Raw genomic sequence first — 20,244 nt, forward strand, 5'->3', positions numbered from 1 at the left:
GAGCCACTGAATAGAGCACCTGGATGTGCGCCTAAGTGGACCCTCCCCCCACCTCCCAGCAACACCCACACAACACGCTAAGGGGACCTGGTCTCTCTCATGCCAAACTATTGTTTTTAATGTTTATTTATTTCTGAGAGACAGAGCTACGGGGGTGGGGTGGGGGGTTGGGGGGGGGGATGGGACAGAGGATCCAAAGCAGGCTCTGCACTGACAGCAGAGAGCCCAGTGTGGGGCTCAAACTCAGGAACTGCAAGATTGTGACCTGAACCAGTCGGATGCCTAACCAACTGAGCCACCCAGGAGCCCGTAGTTTTAATTTTTTTTAAGTTTATTTATTTTTGAGAGAAGGAGAGAGCACGGACACGCGCCCGAGTGAGGGAGGGGCAGGGAGAGAGGGGACAGAGGAACCGAAGCAGGCTCTCCTCTGATAGCAGGGGCTTGAACTCACAAACCGGACTGTGAGATCAGGACCTGAGCCTAAATCCCATGCTTAACTACTGAGCCACCCAGGCTCCCCTAACTCACTTTAGACTTGAAGAAAAGTTGCTAACAAAAATGTTAGTGTTCCCTTATCTATACCCTTATCAGGATTGCTTTGGCTATTTGGGGTCTTTTGTGGTTCTGTACAAATTTTCAGATCATCTTTTCTATTTCTGTGAGAAATACCATTGGAATTTTGATAGGGATTGCACTAATCCATAAATGGCTTTGGGTGGACACTTTAATAATTTCTCTGATTGATGAACACAGAATATCTTTCCATTTATTTGTGTCTTCTTCAACTTCCATCATGAAAGTCTTGTCGTTTTCATTGTGCAGTCCTCTTACCTCCTTGGTTAAATATATTCCGTAGTATTTTTTTTTTTTTAGGTGCAATTGAAAATGGGACTGTTTTATTTCTCTTAAGGATAATTTGTCAGTGAATAGAAACACACCTGATCCTTGTATGTTGATTTTGAATGTGGTAATACTGAATTCATTCATTAGTCCTAACAGTTTTTGGGTGGAATCTTTAGGATTTTCTATGTATAAAATTATGTTGGAGAGCCTGAATAGCTCAGTTGATGAAGCCTCTGACTCTTGATTTCGGCTCAGGTCATGATCTCACAGTGGTGGGATGGAGCCCTGAGTTAGGCTCTGTGCTGACAGCATGGAGTTGGCTTGGGATTCTCTCTCTCTCTCTCTCTCTCTCTCTCTCTCTCTCTCTCTCTCCCCGCCCCTCTCCTGCTCTCAAAATAAATAAACTTTTAAAAATAAATAAAATAAAATCATGTTATCTGCAAACAAGGATAATTTTCTCCCTGTCTGATTTGGAGGCCTTTTATTCCTTTTTTTCTAAGTGCTCCGACTAGCATTTCCAGCACTATGCTTAATGAGAGTGGTTGGTGTTAAGTATCCTTATTTTGTTCCTGATCTTAGAGGGAAAGATTTCAACCAATCACCATTGAATATGATGTCATGTTAGGGTTTGTTATATCTGGCCTTTGTTATGTTGAGGTTTACTCCTTCTATACCCAATTTTCTGAGGGTTTTAATGAAAGGATGCCATACTTTGTTTTTTATTTAAAAAAATTTTTTTTAATGTTTCTATTTATTTTTGAGACAGAGAGAGACAGAGCATGAGCAGGGGAGGGGCAGAGAGAGAGGGAGACACAGAATCTGAAGCAGGCTCCAGGCTCTGAGCTGTCAGCACAGAGCCCGACGCGGGGCTCGAACTCACACACCGCGAGATCATGACCTGAGCCGAAGTTGGACGCTCAACCGACTGAGCCACCCAGGCGCCCCAAAGGATGCCATACTTTGTCAAATGCTTATTCTGCATCTATTGAGATGATATGTTTTTTAATCTTTCTATTAATGTGGTATATCATACTTATTGATTTGCATATGTTAAACCATCCTTGCATCTCACGTGAGATAAAACCCACATGATCATGGTATATGATCCTTTTAATGTGCTGTTGAATTCACTTTTTAAATATTTTGTTGAGAATTTTTGCATCTGTATTCATCAGGAATATTGCTTTGTAGTTTTCTTGTATGGTCCTTATCTGGCTTTGTTATCAGGACAATGCTGGTTTCCTAAAATGAATTTGGGAGTGTTTCCTTCTCTTTGAATTTTTTTGGGAGAGTTTGAAAGTGATTGGCATTAATTTTCCTTTAAATGTTTGGTAGAACTCATCAGTGAAATCATCTAGTCCTGAGCCAACTTCTTAACTTGGACCTTTATCCCACTGACTTTTAGCTCTCTTTGTATAAAAGATACTGTGGCTATAAATTTCCCTCAAAGTACCACTTTCATGGTAAATCCAGCTTTTGATCATTCAATTTTTATCATGCAGGTTTTTCTCCATATCATGCAGTTTTAGGCATTTTAAGACATGAAATATGAGTGGGAGTCCCATGGGGTCCAGCCACCTCCCTGATGGATGAGAGTGTGGAGAGATGTATTAATGATGTTCTTTATTTTTTTGCATTTTATGATGGTTTGACATCTTGGTTGGGGGGGTGGAGCTTGGTGTTTGGGGGAGAGACTGCCCCTTCCTGGGCTGGCTAATTCCTAGAGTTAATGAAAATTTGCCTATGAATATGTCTTTCATGTGCAGACCAACCAATTCTGAGTCTATACCCACAAGCGCCGCCTTTTTTCTAGCTCTTACCAAGCCAGTATTTGCCCTGCCCTACATCACCACAGGGCCAGGTACCTGACAATTAAAGACCATCCCTGTACCCCATGCCTGGCCAATCCTGAGCCGTGCTTTGCCCTTCCCTGGCCAAACCTCATGCTTCCCCATGTGATCCTGCATGGCATAGCATGATCCCTTCTCTTGGGAATTGTGTGTAATAAAAACTTCTTTCAGTGGCATTAACCTCTCCATGCCATTACTCAGGTCATCTTTATAAATCAGAATCCCATGGGTACAATTAAGACAGATGGCAGCTTTAGAAAACCATCTCATTCAACCTCTGGGGCTGCCTCTTCTCTGCTGCCAATGCAAGGAATGGTTGGTTGCAAAAACTCCCCAAGTCTTCATGCCCTCTGAAGCAGGATCCTGCTGCTCTGCCAGCAAGAGGTAGAGTTACTCTCCCCACCCCTGGAACCTGGGCCGGCCCTGTGACTTGCTTGGGCCAATAGGATGTTATGGAAGTAAAATGTGCCAGTCATAGAATCTCCCAGAGGCCTCACAAGCTTCCACTTACTTTCTGACAGGGCTGGGGCTAGGATGAGACAGGATCACTACTATGAATTTTTCCTTCTGCCTCAGGTTCCAACATGACTTGGCATGACGCTGTTACTGATCTGATGTTCAGTTAAAATTTTGATATTTTGTTCATCATTGATTTTTTGGTTTCAATTTTGATCCTTTTAAAGATTGCATTAAGATCTTATTTATCTTGATTGCCTTTTGTGTGTGTGCTCAAGTGCATCACTTGCCTTACCCTAATCCTGGTCCTGCTCTTTAGAACCCTCCTCAGCTGTCATGTGAACAAGCTATGGGTACATAGTCTATTCGTCCTCATCAGTCTATGCAATAGGTAGCCAAACCCAGAGGCAGAATTGCCCAACTGGCCAGAAGTTGACTGCAAACATATGAGCCCAAATGAACTACCAGCGAGTTTAACCTAATTTACCAATTCACAGAATTGGTTATTTTAAGCTACTGTGTTTGGGGGTGGTTTTGTTATGCAGCAACAGCTGGCTGATACAGAAGATCACTCAGCAATTCTTTCATGAAGAATGGGGACAGAATAAGTGACTTCTGAGAACTTCCAAGGGAGGCAGAATAGACAGGGCAAAGGGATCATTCAAGCTAAGCAACACTGTCCTATGCCCAGGTACATCTGGGGCCACAGCTGCCATCTGAGGCTCCACCCACCAGCCACCACCCCTTGGGACCCTCAGGGAGCCCCAATGGGGATGAATTTACATACAGAAAAGACTCACAGAAGCTTGAGGTCAGCATATCTTTCTTCTGACTTCTACTTTGGTATCCTTTTTAAAACAGCTCCTACTGTCCCCTCCCATGGAATGGAGGGAAGGCTGAGTAATGTCCAAAGTGAGAGGGCTACAGCAGAACCACATTCCTCCAAAACCTCAGGTGGAGGACCGATAACAGAGGTGAGGCTGAGGAAGCATCTGGAGGACACGGCAGGAAAAGGGAGGGAGGAGGATCCCAAGGATTTTGTGGATTGTTTTGTTTTGTTTTGTTTTGTTTTTGCAAGGGCCAGGCTCCAGGGAAGTAGACTCAATCTGAAATGTAGGGCCCCTGGAGCCCAGGCTTCTGGCCCAGCAGTCACTGGATTCTGCAGAGCTGGGTCTAGGTAAAATACATATGCAGAGACACCCAAGTTCCCTGGATAGAGACCTCTCCCAATGCCCAGAATGACCCAGCCTCCCCTGGTGACAGGACGTCAGTGACTACATGACCTTTGCTCCTTGGACTGATAGATTCTTGGGCTGGAATATATACCCTACCAGGATCCCCCCAGCCATAGGGAATGGGGCAGCATTGGGCATCTTCTGATAAGGCTCCGGGGTCCTGAAGTGGGTGGGGGCAGAGCTCGACTCAGGGAAGAAACTTGCAGGCTGCAAAAGTGCAGAAAGTGTGATTCACTGGCTCTGCCCCTGGGAGACCAAGTTCTTGTGGTGGCTGTCAGCAGTCGCCTGTCTGTAAGTATCCTCATCTCAGGAGCCCCTCTCACCAGAGACAGGATCTTGGCTTCTAGACTTGACCTGCTGCAAATGAAGAGGAGAGGTCACCCCTGAGGGCTGGGATCCCTTTTGCTCCCTCAGTGAGGACCGATGACCCAGAAAGAGATACAACTTCTCTCTCTCCCACCCTAGGGACTGCCAGCTTCTGGTCTCCATGACAGTAGCTTTTCCACAAGGTCACATCTCCTTTGCATAATAACGCTCAAACAACCTCAGTAGGGGAGGGCAGATGAGGGACAACAGAGATGGGTGGGTGAGGTGGGGAGGGTCTCTACCTACCTTGGGGTTGCAGGCAAGGCAACAGGACAGAGGCTTCTCAAGGTGGCTCTTGGGCTCTGGCAGAGTTCTTAAGGTCTGGAGCAATGGGTGGAGGACAAATGTTGTGACCACAGGCAGAAGTCTCTGGAGCAGGGTGGGGACAGGGGCCTCAAGGTAACTGGGAGATAAATGAAGGGGAGGGGGGGCGTCTAGAAGGAGGCAGAAGGCAAGAGCCCACCCTCACCTCCCTCCCCATCTCCTACCGTGCTTCACTCACCCCAGAGTCCGGGCTCTTCAGTGGCTGCTGGGCCTGACTCCATGCTGTGAACGCTCCTAGGGGGAGGGTCCTGGTGTGGGCCATCTTTGGGCCTAAGCATCGGGATAAGAGGGCAGGAGGTCAGAACAGTGGTCCTGAGCAGGTGCGCACAGCCTGAGTTCTGCTTGAATAAGTCTCTACCCTTCTGCTCCATGTCACTCCCTCCAGGTCCCTTCCTGCTCCCTCCTGAGAGAGGCCCCTGGGCCCAGGCTCCTGCCTCCCCAGAACCACCGGCACTTCTCTCTAGCCCTGACATTTCTCCCAAGCTCTGCCATCACCCCAGCACCCTGGCACCACCCAGATCTTGGCATCACTCAGGTTCCAAAGCGGGGTGGACTTCCTCCCCCAGGCGCAGCCATGCCTGCGCCCCTTGTCACTGGGTAGCCCTGCTGCCCTCAATGGCTCCAAGCCATGCTTGGCTGCTCATGCCCCATTGCCCAGCGCCTTGCCACTTCCTTTGCGGTCTCTCTGAAACAGTCTCCGTCGTCCATAAGATTCTGCTTTAGTGCTGATATACAGTTGTCCCCCACCCTGCCCCGTCTCTAGACCCCCTTATGCTGACACACCAAACTCTGACCACCTTGCTCCTCCCCCATTGACCTGCAATCACTGCTCATTGTGTCAAAGCCCGTCTCGGAACCTGGGACCTGGCTGGTGCCCTGCCCCTGTCTGGGATGCCCTCTGCCCCAATCTCGAGCCCAAACCCTGCCCCTTCTGGCAGCTTGCCCAGAGCACTCCCAAGTCCAGGGAGTGTCAGATATGCCATGGGGTGCCTCCCTTGCCCAGCACCCCACTGAAGGGGCCAGCCCTAGGTCAACCATGCTTAGGTATTATGTGATTCTCCTCCCAGGTCATGGAGAACTGGGTTAGGGACAGGCCCTTGGCACAAGGGCAGCCAGTGCCATAACTAACCAGCGGTAAGGCATAAAAAGTGTGTGCTGGGTCCAGCATCTGGGGACTTTAAAGGTGTACAGAAAAGATTTAGGCAGAGGAAGTGGGAAAGGGGGCTGACAACTCATGAGAGGCTAGGAAAGTCTGGAAGGGCACAGTGGAGCAAGAACTGCATTCTTAGCTGGCAGAACAATGGCAGTCTAGGATGAGGCAGCCCCCTGGTGGGAGAAACACAACAGGTGGGGGGGGGGGGCTGAACCACATTAACGGGGAGGGGAAGAGGGCCTCACAGGGGTCCACATCATCGGCTCCAACAGAGGCCATTGTGGCCTCCTGCTCAGGGCTTCTTCCCACTTGCTTCTGCCCATCCCTCTGCTCCTGGGGGGAAGGTCTAAGGACCCCACCCCAGCTCCCCCAGGTCCAGCAGAGTTCTGCAGAGCAGCAACCACAGGAGTGGGCTCAGAGCCTACCCAGTGCATGCAGGACCCCTCCTTGAGCCGCAGAGGCATTGCTGGAGACGGGATCCCGGCTGTCGGTAGCAGCACCAGGCCAGACTGGCCCCGGGGAGCAGAGGCAGCAGAAAGCTAAGGATCACCACCAGCAGGAAGGCCTTGTGGTCTGTGGACAACAGGGTAAGGCTGCGTCCTCAGCATGTGCCCTGCCTCAGCCCCTCCCCACACCCCCTCCCTCCCTGGACACACTTTCAGGCTGTATAGGACCGCTGTCCACACTGCCACCAAACCCTGGCCTGTTGCAGGACGGCGGAGCCCAGCCCGGAGCACAGTGGCAGTTATGGTTACTGTTGCAAACCTACACAGGGGAAGAGAGAAGGAAGGCCCCGTGGGATCAGGAAGTCCAAGGCCACCCCCTCATCACCTTTCCGGCCACTCACTCCATGGCCATGGCAGGCTGTCAGGCATCGCTCCAGCTCCCAGAAGGTAGTGTTTTGGCAGCTCCCGTCCTGGCACACCTATGGGTGGTGTGTGCACCAGGCAGTGAGGGGGAGTGACGTTTTGGCCTACAGGACTCAAGCATTAGGGAAGGGTTTGGTGTGCAGGGCTCACAGGGCTCACCATTCTAGGGCCACACTGGGTGCCTGGCTCTACCAGGCCCACGTCATGCAGGTCTAGCTGGACACCAGGCAGCAGGAAGACTCCCCTGCAGGTCACCTCGCTGCTGCCTAGTCCAACCGTGGAGTCCACCGGTACCGTGTGTGGTGCCAGTGGGCGCTGCTCCCCACCCAGGCACTGCAGCTTCCCACACTGTGCATCCCTGGGGACGAAAGTGGAGGGTGACCGCATGTCCAGAGCGTCCCTCTTGCCCCAGTGCACCACCCCGCTTCCCCTAACTCCGCCCCACTCCCCACCTCTGCGCACAAGGCACGAAGCCACCCTTGCGGTCCTGGCCACAGTTTCCATGGGCGTCTCCTGCTGAGTTCACAGTCTGGAAACAGGCCTCCGGGGCTGGGCTGGAGCCTGAGGAAGCATGGGCGGACCGCACTGGCTTCAGTCCCCACCCCCACCCCCACCCCCCCTTTCTTCCCCTGCGTAGAAAACGGTGCATTCCCGAGGATGGGGCCAGCGGTACTCGGGTAGTCTCACCAGGCCCCCAGAGCTGCTGGCACTGCTGCTCCAGTGTAGGACACGCGCCATCCCGGCAGTAGCCCCGGCCGCTGGCGCAGGAAGAGCCGTCTAGTAGGAAAGTGTCCGGGGGGCAGTAGGGGGAGGTGCCCGTGCAGAACTCTGGGAGGTCACAGTCGCTAGCAGCTCGGCGGCACAGCACGCCAGCCGGCTTCAGCTACGCAGGGGACCGGGTGGAGGGAGGGCGGCCGAGGGACAGCGAGACAATGGACATTGAGAGATCCACGCCGATACAGCGGCTCAGAGGCTGGAGGGCCAGGTGAGGCCAGGCGGGCCCGCGCGCAGAGCAGAGCCAGCACCAGCAGGGGCACCAGAGGGCGCCAATCAGCCAAGACCAACAGCCGGCTCCCGAGCGCCCCCTAACCCTCACCCCGAGCCCCCCCACGCCCTCACCAGGCAGCGCGCGCAGCAGTCCCCGCGTGTGCACTGGGCTCCTGCACGCAGCGAGCAGTTGTGGGCGAGGCAGCAGGCGTCCGGGCACTCCTGGAGCCGGAGAGAGGGTGTAGGACCAGATGAGGGCGCAGCGACCCAGACCCCAGGGGAGGGGGCGAGCGGGGCGCCAGCCTCGGCCCCCGGGGACCGGGAGCGCGGACCTGACCTGGCTGGGGCCGCAGTCACACTCCTCGCCGTCCTCCACGAGGCCGTTCCCGCAGCGCGCCCGAGGCACGAGGACCCTGGAGTCCGGCGCGTTGGAAAGACACGCACCGCCCCCCTTGCGGAAGAAGGCGCGCAGCTGGCGCCGGCTGCAGGGGCTGAATACGCGTGGGAACGGGTGCCTACAGGAGGGGGAAGGACGTCGGGCGTGCCGCGCCCCCCTCAATCCCCTGCTCGTCTGCGACCCCCTCCCGCCACTACTCCCTGTGCTTGGCCACACAGCCCCTGGATGCGCAGAAACCGCCTAAGCAGCAGGCAGCCGGGATCCTCCACACGCGGAGGCCAAAGAGGGCAAGTAAACTGTACATAGTCACACGGCGAGCCCGAGACGGGAGGGTGTCACGCCAGGACCAGGCAGCCCGGCACTCAAGGTCAAATCGCGACCTAGCGCCGTTACTCCCGGGGTTGGAGAATCCTTGCTAGGATGTTCTGAAAAGCTCCATACTTTTGAGAATCCACTTCTGCGTTTCCTCCCTTTAAGCCTCATAAAGAAGTCTCGGGGTGGGTGCTATGACCACTATCTCTATTTTACGGAAGAGGAAATCGAGGGATAACCATTTCTCCCAAAGAAAGGCAGCTGAGGAAGGTCCCCTGGTCTAGCGGAGCCTCCCCCGGAACTCCTGCCGCCCCCCGCCCCCGGCCCCCGACCTCGGCGTCTGTACCCGGTGGCCGCGGCCATGACGCAGCCGCCTTGCTCAGCCGCCGCCTCCACGCAGCAGCCGTCAGGGTCGTGGCTGAGGCCAAGGCTGTGACCTATCTCGTGGGCCATGGTGGCTGCTGCGCCAATGGGAAGCTCTGAGTGATCCTGGGAGGGCGTAGGGACGGTCACTGCGTCACTGGGGGCTGCGGGGATGCCTCCTACCCTGTCCCTCTCCGCCCCCTCCTGTCCCGGGTGGAGCTCACCGTGCTCACGCCTCCTGAACTCTCAGCGCGACACATGCCCTCGATGGGCGCCAGGCCCACAGTGGCGCCCTGGAAGGCGCGGCCCCTGAAGGCAGAACGCAGCGTGACCCGGTGGGGCCAGGATTCTGGGCTGCCCAGACGGGGACCCACTTGGGCGTAGGAGGGGACCCACGTGAGCAGCTGCGTGGAGTCGTGTGGCCACCGTGCCCACAGCCCTCGGCGCCACTGCAGGAAGGCCCAGAGCGTCGCATTGGCGTCTGACGTGATATGGCTCCGGTCTTGCTCTGTCCACACTTCCAGGCCAGTCAGTGCCACCTGAATATCCAGAGTCCTGAGAATCTGTGGACGGGACCAGGCTGAGCTGGGGGACGAGATGTGCCACAGTGCCTGTGCTCTTCCCCAGGGGCGCCCTCTCCTCTCGGCTCCATAGTCTGTGCTCATCTCCAACCCTGCCACCTCCTGCCAGGACTTGCCAGCCCATGTCGCAGTCACCCCCATTAGGACTCTCTTCCCGCCAACCCCAACCTGGTCTACGTAGTTGGCCACCTCCAGGAGTCGCTGTTTGGTGTGGTTCAAGTTCCTGTGCTGGGTCAAGAACTGGAAAGACATACAGAAGAGTTCCTGGCAGGCTGAGCTGGCCCCATCCCACCTCACCACCCCCCTGGGGCCTCTGCTCACCAGTGTGTGGTCAGCCACTATGTACAGCTCCAAGAACCTCGGGCTCCTGCGGACCTCCCTCCTGTCCTGGGATGAGGCAATGGTGACGCTGAGTGGCAGGCTGCCAACCCCAATTCCCAGGAAGCACAAAGTTAACTTTAAAAATTGCTGGAACTTGTTTCTTCAGCCTCCAAATAAAAATATCAGGACAGGAGGCCCTGAACTGGGGCTGTGTATTCCTGTCTTTTCCGATTTTCAGGGCTATGGATACTCCATTTCCACTCCCACCCCTATCTGTGCCCCTGACCTTGATCTGAGTGGCACGAGAAAGGCTGGCCATGTCCCCTTTGCTCCCGGCATCCCTGTGGCCGCAGGCCCCTTTCCAGCTGAGCAGCTGCCTGGTTGGGAACATCTTGTGAGTGATGAAGTCCTCGGAGTCTCCAGCTGACCGTGGATGCACATAATAACTGGCATTGCTGCCCAGTGTGATCAGGCCCCTAGAGTTCGGAAGAGTGCAGAGGGGGGTGTGAGGGGACTCTTTCTCCAGTCCCAGGCCCAGCCCCCTCCCCCAGAACTCCTCACCTCATCCCAGAGCAGGTGCTGAAGACTACCCAGGAGTCAGGGAAGCCCCTCACACGTCCATGGTAATGGCAGTGGTCCTGGAGAGCAAGGGACCCAGCCCCAAATCTCAGCCAGTGCTGAACTGGGAGGGGCTGGTGGGAGGCGGGGCTGGCTCCAGCCTCTCTTTAAAAAGAGGAGGCGAATGGGAAAGGAACGGTGGAGAGGTCCTCAGGGAGTGCACCCCCCCAGCATCCCTTACCCTGTCCTCAGAGCCCATGGAAGTATCTCACCGTGTGGTCGGGGACCAGCACCACTGGCTGCCCATCTGGGGTATAGTGGGTTTCTGTGTATCCCGGGGCCAGCAGCCTGCTGGGAGGGGGTGTTATAAGGGTCACCTAATTCAGCCAGGCCTCCTCCAGGATGCCCTCCAGCCTTCCTCCCTGAATGCTAATTGAGCAGCTCCATGAGTGAGGCATAGGGCTAGCCCTGGAGAAGCACCCAAATGTATCTGAGGGAAGGGACAGGAGCGACTGTGTGCTGCTCAGCTCAGAAAAACCTTGGGCTGGAGGAAGAAAGGTTGGGGGGGGGGGGGCGGTGCAGGAAGGAGCCTTGGTGAGGGCTGAGGTGTGGGAAGTGGGTGTGTGGGAAGCAGCAGGGAGGAGCAGGAATGGAGAAACAGTTTGTGGTCCCTGTGGAGTCTATGGTGGGCAGCTCCTTCCACAGGTTTGGGGAGGGAGGATTCAGGAGACATTGAGGAGGAGGTGGGGCCTGGAGCCAAGGAAGGGCAGTAAACTCCCTGGGTGGCCCTGCCCGATGCCCACCCTTGTCAGGCCTCTGTTCTCTGGCCCCCAGACCCCACGTTTCTCCCCAGCTGTCCTTCAGTGATGCTCACCCCATGCTTCCAGAGAAAAGAGAATCCCCACCTGTCCACAGCTGCTCCTGCCTGCCCACCTGAGCAGGGAGCCCCATCCCCATCTTCTTCAGACCCCACTCCATTAACAATCTCACCTTCCTTCTCCATCTTTCCGGGGTCCTTCCCACCAAGGTGGATCAACTGTGAGCTAATGTCTCTTCTGTAAAGAAAATTCTCCATCCCCACCTCGCCTTGACCTCTTTACTGCCAGACCACTCCAAAGACCTGTGGTGCCTGCTTCTCCACCTCCTAGTCTTTCCTCCACCTTCTCCAGCTTTGCCCCCCCCCCCACTCCACGCACAGACTCAACCCAAAGAGCAGGTGCTGTGGTCACCCCCTCTCATGTGTGGGGACACTGAACCTCAGAGGAACTATGGTTCTGTGTGGTGGAACTAGATACTGTTCCTGGTCCATCTGGCTCCATGGGGGAGAAGCCAACATGTGTAGAGTGCTTGGAACAGTGTCTTCAATGAAGCGAGCCCTCGACAAACGATGGCTGTTGATAATTCCATCTGGATGGTTTCCAGACCCCACACTCCATCATGGACACCCACCCCACCCAGCCCCACACTGCCTACTCATTCACCAGCTCAGAATCTTTGGCTTTGCAAAGACACTCAGCCTTACAATGGCCTCTGTGGGGCCGCCTGCGGGGCTCAGTTGGTTGAGCTTCTGAGTCTTGATTTCAGCTCAGGTTGTGATCCCAGGGTCGTGGGATCCAGCCCCACAATGGGCTCCACACTGAGCATGGAGCTTGCTTGAGATTCTCTCCCTCCCGCTCCCTCTGCCCCTCTTCCCTGCTCTCTCTCTCTCTCTCTCTCTCTCTCTCTTGCACACGAGCGCGCGCGCTCTTGCTCTCACTCTCACTCTCACTCTAATTAAAAAAAAAAAGGCCTCTGTGATCTGGCTTTAGTGGGACTCCCCAAATTCATTTCCCACTGCTCCCTTCCCTGTAGATGGAGACCCTCCAGGCAGGCCAGACAAATCCCTGCCTCCTGAAGGAGTCTTGACCTACAAAGGCCACACCTCACCTCAGCCCCGAGCACCTGCCCATCTTTGGAATCCATTTTGGATTCTCTTTGGACTCAGCACACCCTGTGAGCACCCACTAGGTGATGCTCATTCATTTCTGGCAGGAAGCTAACGAGATAATCCTGGGGCTGGAATGAAGGGTGTGCCCCACAGCAGGGCTGACCCAGGCTTAGCAGTCTACTTCAGCCTTGAGGGAGCTAGTCATGGGCTGGCAGGACAATTCCTGTACCTCTTCGTCTGGAGCCCTCGCCCCATCCAGCCTGCCTTAGGGGTTCCCCTCCATCCCTGCCCCCAGCACTGATCCCCTCCAGAGAGCGGGAGCTGCTTTCGGCTCCCAGCCCCCTCCCCTGCCTGGTACTCACTGGTTCTTCTCCAGCTCGAGCAGGAGCTGCTGCCCTTCAGCCTCCAAGGCCACCAGCCCCATGTCTAGCTTCGAGACCTAGTCAAGAAGGAGAGTAGGGCTGAGGGAGCAGGTGGGATGTGGAGCTGGCTGGCGAAGGAGAGCACAGCGGGCAGGGGGCAGCAGGCTCCCCACTGGTCATGGTAGGTGTGGATGGATGTGGGGGTGAGAACATGCAGGCAAATATGTTCCCAAACTCGGGACGGTTTTGGTTCTGACAACAGCCATTGGACATAACCTGCTAGGGGCACACCTCATCCTCCAGAGGAACGAAACGAGGGGTCCCAGGAAGGTACCCTGACTTGCCCAAGGCTACTGGACTCTTCCTCTGGCCCTCCCTCCTTTGTCACAGCGGGAAGGCTTCCTCGAAGTGGGGAGGACAATGGGGTCCTGAAGACATTGGCTGGGGGAGCATTAGGTAGCCAGGCTCAGGCCTCCTTACAGCCTCGTTTCTTGCTGCTCCCCACTTCCTGCAGAATTCAGACTTTACTCCCTCCTCCTTCAATTCTGACAAACTGAAAATTCCCCTAGCCTTCCGAAGGCCTGCCCCACACCTGCTTTGCTGAGACCATAAAGTAAACCCTGACCCCCTACCTCAGGCCAAGAGAAAAAACATCTCAGCTAGATGTCACAGGAGGCTGGCCTGGGCCAGCCCGCAGCCTCTCCTTCTCACTAGCCTGTTTGCCTCTCCCACCCTGTGGAAATACCCCATCTGCCGGCCCCCCTACCTTGTCCACTCTGCCTGGCTGGGGGCCCAGAGTTGGAACCAGCCCAGGAGCATCCTGGAGAGCTGCTGTGTCTTTGGAATGCTGGCCCTCACCCTTCCCTGCACCATGCACCGGGCTGGGCCCCGGGCCAAGGGGCTCAGATTCTTGTGGGGGCCCTTTCTCTGCAGGTGGGAGGCAGACAACCCCGCAACCCCAGCCAAGAGCCCCCCACCCCAAGGCCCCAAGCATGAGCTCACATGGCTGGAATGTCACTTACTTTATTGGAGAAAGGTTTGTACCCAGCGCAGGCAGCAGCCCCAGATGGAAAGCCTCCTCCTATCTCACCCCCACCCTGGGCTCCCTTCTCTCTGTCCTGCTGTTTTTCCTTGCTTCTTGCCCTCCTGGTGACCCTGCTCCTCACTACACACCCCATCCCTAACCTGAAATGTGGGTATTTCCTGCCTCTTGGACAGGATTCCCTGCCTCATCTCTGTCTGCTGGCCTCAGCTTGGCAGGCTTCCCGGCGGTGGGGGGGGGGGGGGGCGGGGGAGGGGGGGAGGCAGGGGAAAGCAAGGCCCTCTGAGATGCCCTTCCTTGTCACAGCCTAGGCTGGACTGGGAGGGAGGTGCCCAGCATGTGCCCAGCCTTGCCCTCTGCCAGTGATGCCCTGGCTCAAAGCCCGGGTCAGCACCATGCTTGAATGGGGACCCCTGAGGGTCTGGGGGACCCAGTAAGGCCCTAGGTTAAAAGCTCCTGGGCCTATGGGGGCCTTCCAGCCTTCATGACAGTGCTCTACTGCCTTCCTTGCTGGCTTGGACAGTGGTTTGTCGCCTTTTACCTGAAAATTCAGGATGAAGAGGGCTCTCTAAAATTGGGGGACATTGGCCAATGGTTAGAAGCCTTTCAGACCTTAGTGGATCTCAGGCTTCTGGGCTAAAGAGCTGTGTGACCTTGGGTACTTTCTCCAACCTCTCAGGGCTTCAGTTTGCCCCTCTGTGATATGGGGATACTAAGGGCACTGGCCTCCTGATTTGTAGCAAAGCTGTGTGGCACATACAGACGGGAGCATGCTTATTCTGGAAGTGTGTGATGGGTGGGTGTTGGCAGCAAGTGGGGCAGAGCATCCTGGAGAAGCAAAATCAGGCGGGCCTGCCCTAGGAGAGTGACCAGTGCCCCCTGGTCAGAAGTGGATTCTGCACGAGCCAGGGAGGCTGAAGTGTTACTGGAGGAGACAGCAATGTGTCTGCAGGGTAACACGTTCTGGTAAACTTTGCAAAAGGAAGATATTTTGGTGTTTGCATAAAGAGGTCCCTGAAAAGTTTCAGGGCTCACAAATTCTGGCCCTATCTCTGCCTGGTGGGGAGGATAATTCCCCTAGATAATTCTGGGGGGAAGGGAGAAGCGGACGGTGGGGCAGGAAGCCTGAAAATGACTTCCATGCGTGCAGGCTCTTGTGATCTCATGTGTCTCCCCACCCCCACCTGCCAAACCTCCGGAAAGGGGCCTAAAAGACCCCAGCCAAACTGCCACGCTAAACTTTGAAGACGGGGAAAGGGGCTGGGAGACCCCGGGCCCCCCGCAAAGGGAAGGACGACCTGGCACTGACCGGCTCGTCCAGGGTGACCGTGCGCCGGGGTCGTCCATCCAGGACCCAGTGCAGGGTGACTGGCTCTCCAGGGTTGCCTCCTGGGGTGAAGACAGAGTAAAAGCTGAGGGGGAAGTCTGAGGAACATAGAGGAGTAGGGGACGACAGAGGGATGAGGTGATAGGACATCAGCAAAGAGGAACAGGAGACTCCACCTTCATTATTCAGAGGTGTAGCCTGGAGGAGGGTGGCCGCTCCTCGGGCATCCTTGGAACTGAGGAGCCACCAGGGAGGTGGCAGAACAGAGACAGAGGAGCCTGGGAAGGATAGCTCAGCTGGGGAAGACAGAGGCCCCACTGACCTGGGGGAGGCTTGGGGGTCAGAGATCACAAGGAAGAGACCAAGCCCCCAGTGCAGGGGGGAAGGAAGAGGGAGGCAGCCTCGGGTATTTTTAGCCTGGGCAGCAGATGCCTTTGGAGTGAGAGATGTGTGAAGAGAGGGTGCCTGTGTCTCCTCCACCATCTGAGAAAAACAACAGCCAGATGTCTTGGGCGGCCCACCTTGCCCAGACAGCTCCCTTGGGGGCTTCATGCTGGAAGCAGGACTTCCAGCGACCCTAGCTTGGAAGCCCCTTTCTTGGATCTTGGAGGTGGGGAGGCCCCGGGGGGGGGGGGGGGGGCCTGAGTGCTCCCAGGCCGGGTGCGCTTTAAGGGGGCCCTGGAGGAATACCAGAGCCAAGCATTACTCAGAAGGCTCTGGAATGCTCCCCTGGAATGCTCCCAGCCCCCCACCCCACAGTGGGTTCCAGCAACCCTCACTACCCCCGCCCAGCTGCCCAGCAGAGCCAGGCCCCAGGCAGCCCAGAGCCTGTAGGCAGCCCTCCCTGCCCTCTGACACAATCCCTGGGGAGGCAAGCCCAGCTCCCAGGACTGACGGTTCCCCAGCACCCAGCCTGCCCCAACCCCACGCTGAGATGGCAGACTGTGGAAGTGGCTCAGCTCTTGCCAGGCCACCCCAAGTCCTTTCTCCTCCTCCATCTTCTCCCCCAGACCCCAGCATCAAAGACCTGGAATAGCAACAGTTCTAGGAATCCCCTTCCCCCAGGAAGCCCTCCCTGATCAGATGAGTGGGCTGCCACGGTTGGGCAGGGCGGGGCGGCGGGGAGGCGGGTGGGGAGGGATCTGAGTGCTTCTGGGAGGAGGGGTAAGCAGGGTGGGGAAGGGGTGTCTCCCAGCCCAGAGAGGACTTAACTGGGTGTGGAAAAGTACTTCTTGCTGGCCCTAAGCCTCCTCAGTAGAGAGGGGAGGGTGTGCCTCTGTGAGGAGGGAGAGGGAGGCGCAGACAGAGCTGTGGTGAGGAGGATTAGGGCGGGAGCTGAACGGAGGAGCCAGTGTGGTGTCGGGGAGCACGAAGCCCCTCTCCACTCCTCCCAGGGGTCCTATCACCCTCTCCTGACCCCATGCTGAGGAGGAGGGAGCAGCCATCCTCAAAGGCATAAGGGCTATCATCCCACCCCCTCCTGGCCCCAGAACAGAAGAGGACCCCATCCCTACAGGTACTCCCCACAGTGCTCTGGAACCCAGCACTCCCAGGCCACCCAGCCCAGCCCAGCCCAGCCCTTCCTGCCTCCCCCCTGATGTCCTCCCAGGCAGGTGGCGGGGCACTTCACATCCAGGACCCCGCCAATTCTCCTACCCACCGGGGTTGCTGAGGTTACTTCCCAGGGTCCAGCCTGTCCGGAGCACCCTTCGTTATCTCACCAAACAAGGCGACAATATGAACGACACACACACACACACACACACACACACACACGCGCACGCGCACACACACACACACACACACACACACTGCCCCAAGGCCCTGGGGTGTGGGGTGAGCATGGGGGCCAGCCTGAGTGTGGAGGCCACAGCTGGCCCCCTAGTCCGAGGGCACAGCAGGGACTCTGGGGAACAGTGGGCTGGCCCTTAAGGGATGGAGGTGCAGGAAGAAGTCCACACTGGTGGGTGGGGTCTGGGGGTGGTCAGAGCAGAGAACCCTAGAAGAGGGGTCTGGGGACTTGGGCAGCTGCTTAGAGGAGACGCCCCCCACCCCCTCCAACCACCACCACAACTGCTTTGCCATTGGCACTGTGTCAGCTGGGCAGTGTGTCAGTCTGGACTCCAAGCCAGCCCAAGTACGGCGGACAGTCCCTGGGCAGGTCCTACGGAGACCCTGCCAAAGCCTGGGCGAGCCCTGTTCTCCCGGCCACCGTGGGTGGGGGGAGGGCAGTTCAGGCCCTCCATCCCCTGACCGTGACTTGGCCTGCCCCGCGGGGCACATCCCACTCACCTTGAAACGCCTCGGTCCCCGACACCTGCAAAGGTAGCCACAGTAGCAGCAGCAGCAGCAGCAGCGACGCCTGCGACCCTCGAGCTCTCAGAGACCCCCGGCCCATAGCTGTGAGTGCCTCGGTGTCCACGCTGCGGCTCCCGGCTCCCGGCTCCGCCCCGGCTAGATCCGGGCCGACCCACGGCCAGAGCGGCCGGCCCGCCGCCTCCCGACCCTCCCGCGCCACCCCGCACGGAGCCCCGAAGCCCATCCGCCGCACCCTGGCAGCGGGCCGGACCTCGTGCGCCCTCGGGGAGCCGGAGCCGCCGTCTAAGGGCGGGAGCAGGGCTGGCGGAATCCGTGCGGCCCCACGGGGGACCTGCCCGCGCCAACCAGCGGGGGTAGGTCTCTGCGCCCTCTCCTCGCGGGGGGCGGAGCGGGGTGGAGTGGGGATGGGGCGGGGCCCCTCGGAAGGGCCTTTGAGGACCTTTGGGGGTGGGGGGAGAGAGACCAGGGCTGGGGGCCACCTGTTGCCCCTCGGGTCTGCGCAGGGAGCGCCCCCCTCTGGGGTCTCCTGGGGCGGACCTCTCTGTCCCCGCCTGGCCACCAGTCCTGCCCAGACGCGCCCTGGCCAGAACCCTGCGGAAGTGCCCCTAGGAGAAGGGAGGCCGGGCGACCGCAACTGGCAGGTGTGGAGCTCGGCTGGACCGGCTCGGAGCTCGCCTGCCTCTGCATCGCGGTGGCCGCCAGCCCCTGTCCCCGCGGCGCGCGATGGTGGTCCAGCCGCAGTCCCGGGGACTTGATGCCCCCGCAAAGGCGAGGAGGCCGACAGGCTCCTGGCTGAGGGCCGGGGCAGCCCTTGTCCCTGGTGGTGGCCGGAGGGAACAGTTGCACAAAGCCACGGAGGTCCAGACGTGGGGGTTCCTTTTGGCTTTGGTAGCATCCGTTTCTTCTTTTGAAGATTTGCGTGCTGAGTAGTAAATTCGGAGTAGTAAATGCAGCGGTTCGGTTAGGAAGAGTTCCAGCTTCAGTTTCCATCGCCCCCCCTCCCCCCAAGAGTTCCCCTGTGCCTCTCCCCAGTCACTCTCTCCCTCTCCCAGCCCCAGGCAGCCAGGGATAGGCTTTGAGCCTACAGATTAGTTTCGCCTCTTCCAGAACGTCATATAAATGTTATTCTAAAGCATGTGCTCTTCTGTGTCTGGCTTCCTTCTCTCTATGTTTTTGAGATTCGTTTACATTGCTTCGTGATCAGTAATTTGTTCTTTGGTAAGTGCCAAGTGTGTTCCACGGTGGAGGGGAGCGCGGTGGCTCCGTGTTCTCCAGTTAGGCATGTGGGTTCTCCTGCTCCAGTGCGAGACTCTTCTAAACACAGCTGCTACAAAATCGCTGTGAAGTCTTTGTGTGGACATATGTTTTCATTTCTCATTTCTCATCTGTGATGACCCAGAAGTAGAAATGCAGGGTCATATGGCAAGGGCATATTTAAGTTAAAAAAAAAACAAAAAACACGATTTCCTAAAGTGACTGTACCATTTTGCATCCCCACCAGCAGTGTATGAGAGTTTCAGTGCCCCTATAGCCACACCAGCATTTAGTGTTGTCAATCTTTTGAATTTTAGCTATTCCAGTGGGTGTGCGGAGTCCTCATTTTTGTAGTTGAACGTTACCACTTACTTGTACAGTCCCCTATTGAGCATACAAATGGTTTCCAGCCCTTCTGCTGTTATGAACCATGCTGTGATGGATAATTTTTTATACACACTAATTTGTGAGATGATTTCCTACAAGTGGGATTCCTTGGGCCACTTTACGGTTGCACCAGCAATATCTAGAGTGTTCCTTTGCCCACAGCCTTACCAACACCGTTCTCAGACTGTGATATTTGCCTGTCTGAAGGTGAAAGTGCAGTCTCTCTCTCTCTCTCTTATTTTTTTTTTAGAAAGAGAGAATCTTTTTTATTATTTATTTATTTATTTGTTTGTTTGTTTATTTTTGAGAGAGAGAGAGAGAGAGAGAGAGCGTGCACAAGCGGGGGAGTGGCAGAGAGAGAGAGGGAGAATCCCAAGCAGGCTCCACGCTGACAGTGCAGAGCTGATGCAGGGCTCGAACTCACGAACTGTGAGATCATGACCTGAGCTGAAATCAAGAGTCAGATGCCTAACCAACTGAGACACCCAGGTGCCTCGAAAGTGCAGTCTTAATTTGCATTTCTCTTAGCAGTGACCTCAAATAATTGTTCAAACATTTAAGAGTCATTTGTAGTTCCTATACCCTGAATTGCCTGTTCACATCCTTGGCTCATGTTTGTATTGAGCTGTTGGTCTTTCTCTTAACAACTTGAAGGAACTCTTTATATACAAGAGGTATTAATCTTTTCTCTGGAATATGAGTCGCAAATATTTTTCAGTTTGTGAAATGTACTCAGCCTGTCGTGTGTGGCTTTAGTTCAGCTATTTCCATTGATAAATAGCATCCAATTGTGTGAATGTAACATCTGTTTTCCCCATTGATTCTACTGTTGCTGGACATTAGTTAGGGTGGTTCCTAGTTTTGAGATGTTACCAAAAATGCTGCTGTGGACATTTATGTGCATGTATCTTTAGCTTCCTGCCTTCATCCCTTTACTAGTTTCCCCTCGGAGCACAGCCTTACTTCGCTTGCCTCTGAAACCTCATTTTGGGGAACCAGACCTAATATAGA

The 20,244-nt window shown here is 56.0% G+C and overlaps 1 protein-coding gene across 6 annotated transcripts; it reads right to left on the reverse strand.

The window, feature by feature from the left end:
- Positions 1–4,194: 4,194 nt before the first annotated feature.
- ADAM33 (ADAM metallopeptidase domain 33) lies at positions 4,195–18,588 on the reverse strand. Of its 6 annotated transcripts, none has more exons than XM_053200190.1 (22): positions 17,566–18,587; positions 15,256–15,335; positions 12,905–12,981; positions 10,888–10,963; positions 10,619–10,695; positions 10,344–10,533; positions 10,058–10,123; positions 9,905–9,976; positions 9,552–9,718; positions 9,380–9,464; positions 9,139–9,281; positions 8,421–8,598; positions 8,216–8,305; positions 7,784–7,979; positions 7,549–7,657; positions 7,256–7,454; positions 7,075–7,152; positions 6,884–6,992; positions 6,653–6,800; positions 5,253–5,344; positions 4,997–5,119; positions 4,195–4,741 (listed from the first exon to the last, which is right to left on the reverse strand). In XM_053200190.1, the coding sequence occupies exons 1-21, from the start codon at positions 18,485–18,487 to the stop codon at positions 5,034–5,036; spliced, it is 3,240 nt and encodes a 1,079-aa protein (XP_053056165.1). In that variant the 5' UTR covers positions 18,488–18,587; the 3' UTR covers positions 4,195–4,741; positions 4,997–5,033. The 6 variants fall into 6 exon arrangements, with proteins under 6 accessions (XP_053056165.1, XP_026925451.1, XP_026925450.1 ...); XM_027069650.2 differs by having other exon boundaries at positions 4,195–4,738; positions 10,888–10,966; positions 17,566–18,586; XM_027069649.2 differs by having other exon boundaries at positions 10,888–10,966; positions 17,566–18,586.
- Between the last annotated feature and the right edge of the window lie 1,656 nt (positions 18,589–20,244).

The sequence above is a fragment of the Acinonyx jubatus genome, chromosome A3 (genome assembly GCF_027475565.1).
Source record: "Acinonyx jubatus isolate Ajub_Pintada_27869175 chromosome A3, VMU_Ajub_asm_v1.0, whole genome shotgun sequence".
NCBI classification, from domain to species: domain Eukaryota; kingdom Metazoa; phylum Chordata; class Mammalia; order Carnivora; family Felidae; genus Acinonyx; species Acinonyx jubatus.

What these genes read in the sequence shown, in the direction of transcription:
- ADAM33 (XM_027069650.2), bottom strand. Translation starts at nt 18,487, where the DNA reads ATGCTACCAAAGCCAAAAGGAACCCCCACGTCTGGACCTCCGTGGCTT. An exon ending in TGCTGGTCCCCGACCACACG is followed by an intron (nt 10,696 to 10,887) that starts GTGAGATACTTC and finishes CTTGCTCTCCAG; the next exon opens with GACCACTGCCATTACCATGG. An exon ending in TGAAGAGCCCGGACTCTGGG is followed by an intron (nt 5,120 to 5,252) that starts GTGAGTGAAGCA and finishes ACCCTGCTCCAG; the next exon opens with AGACTTCTGCCTGTGGTCAC.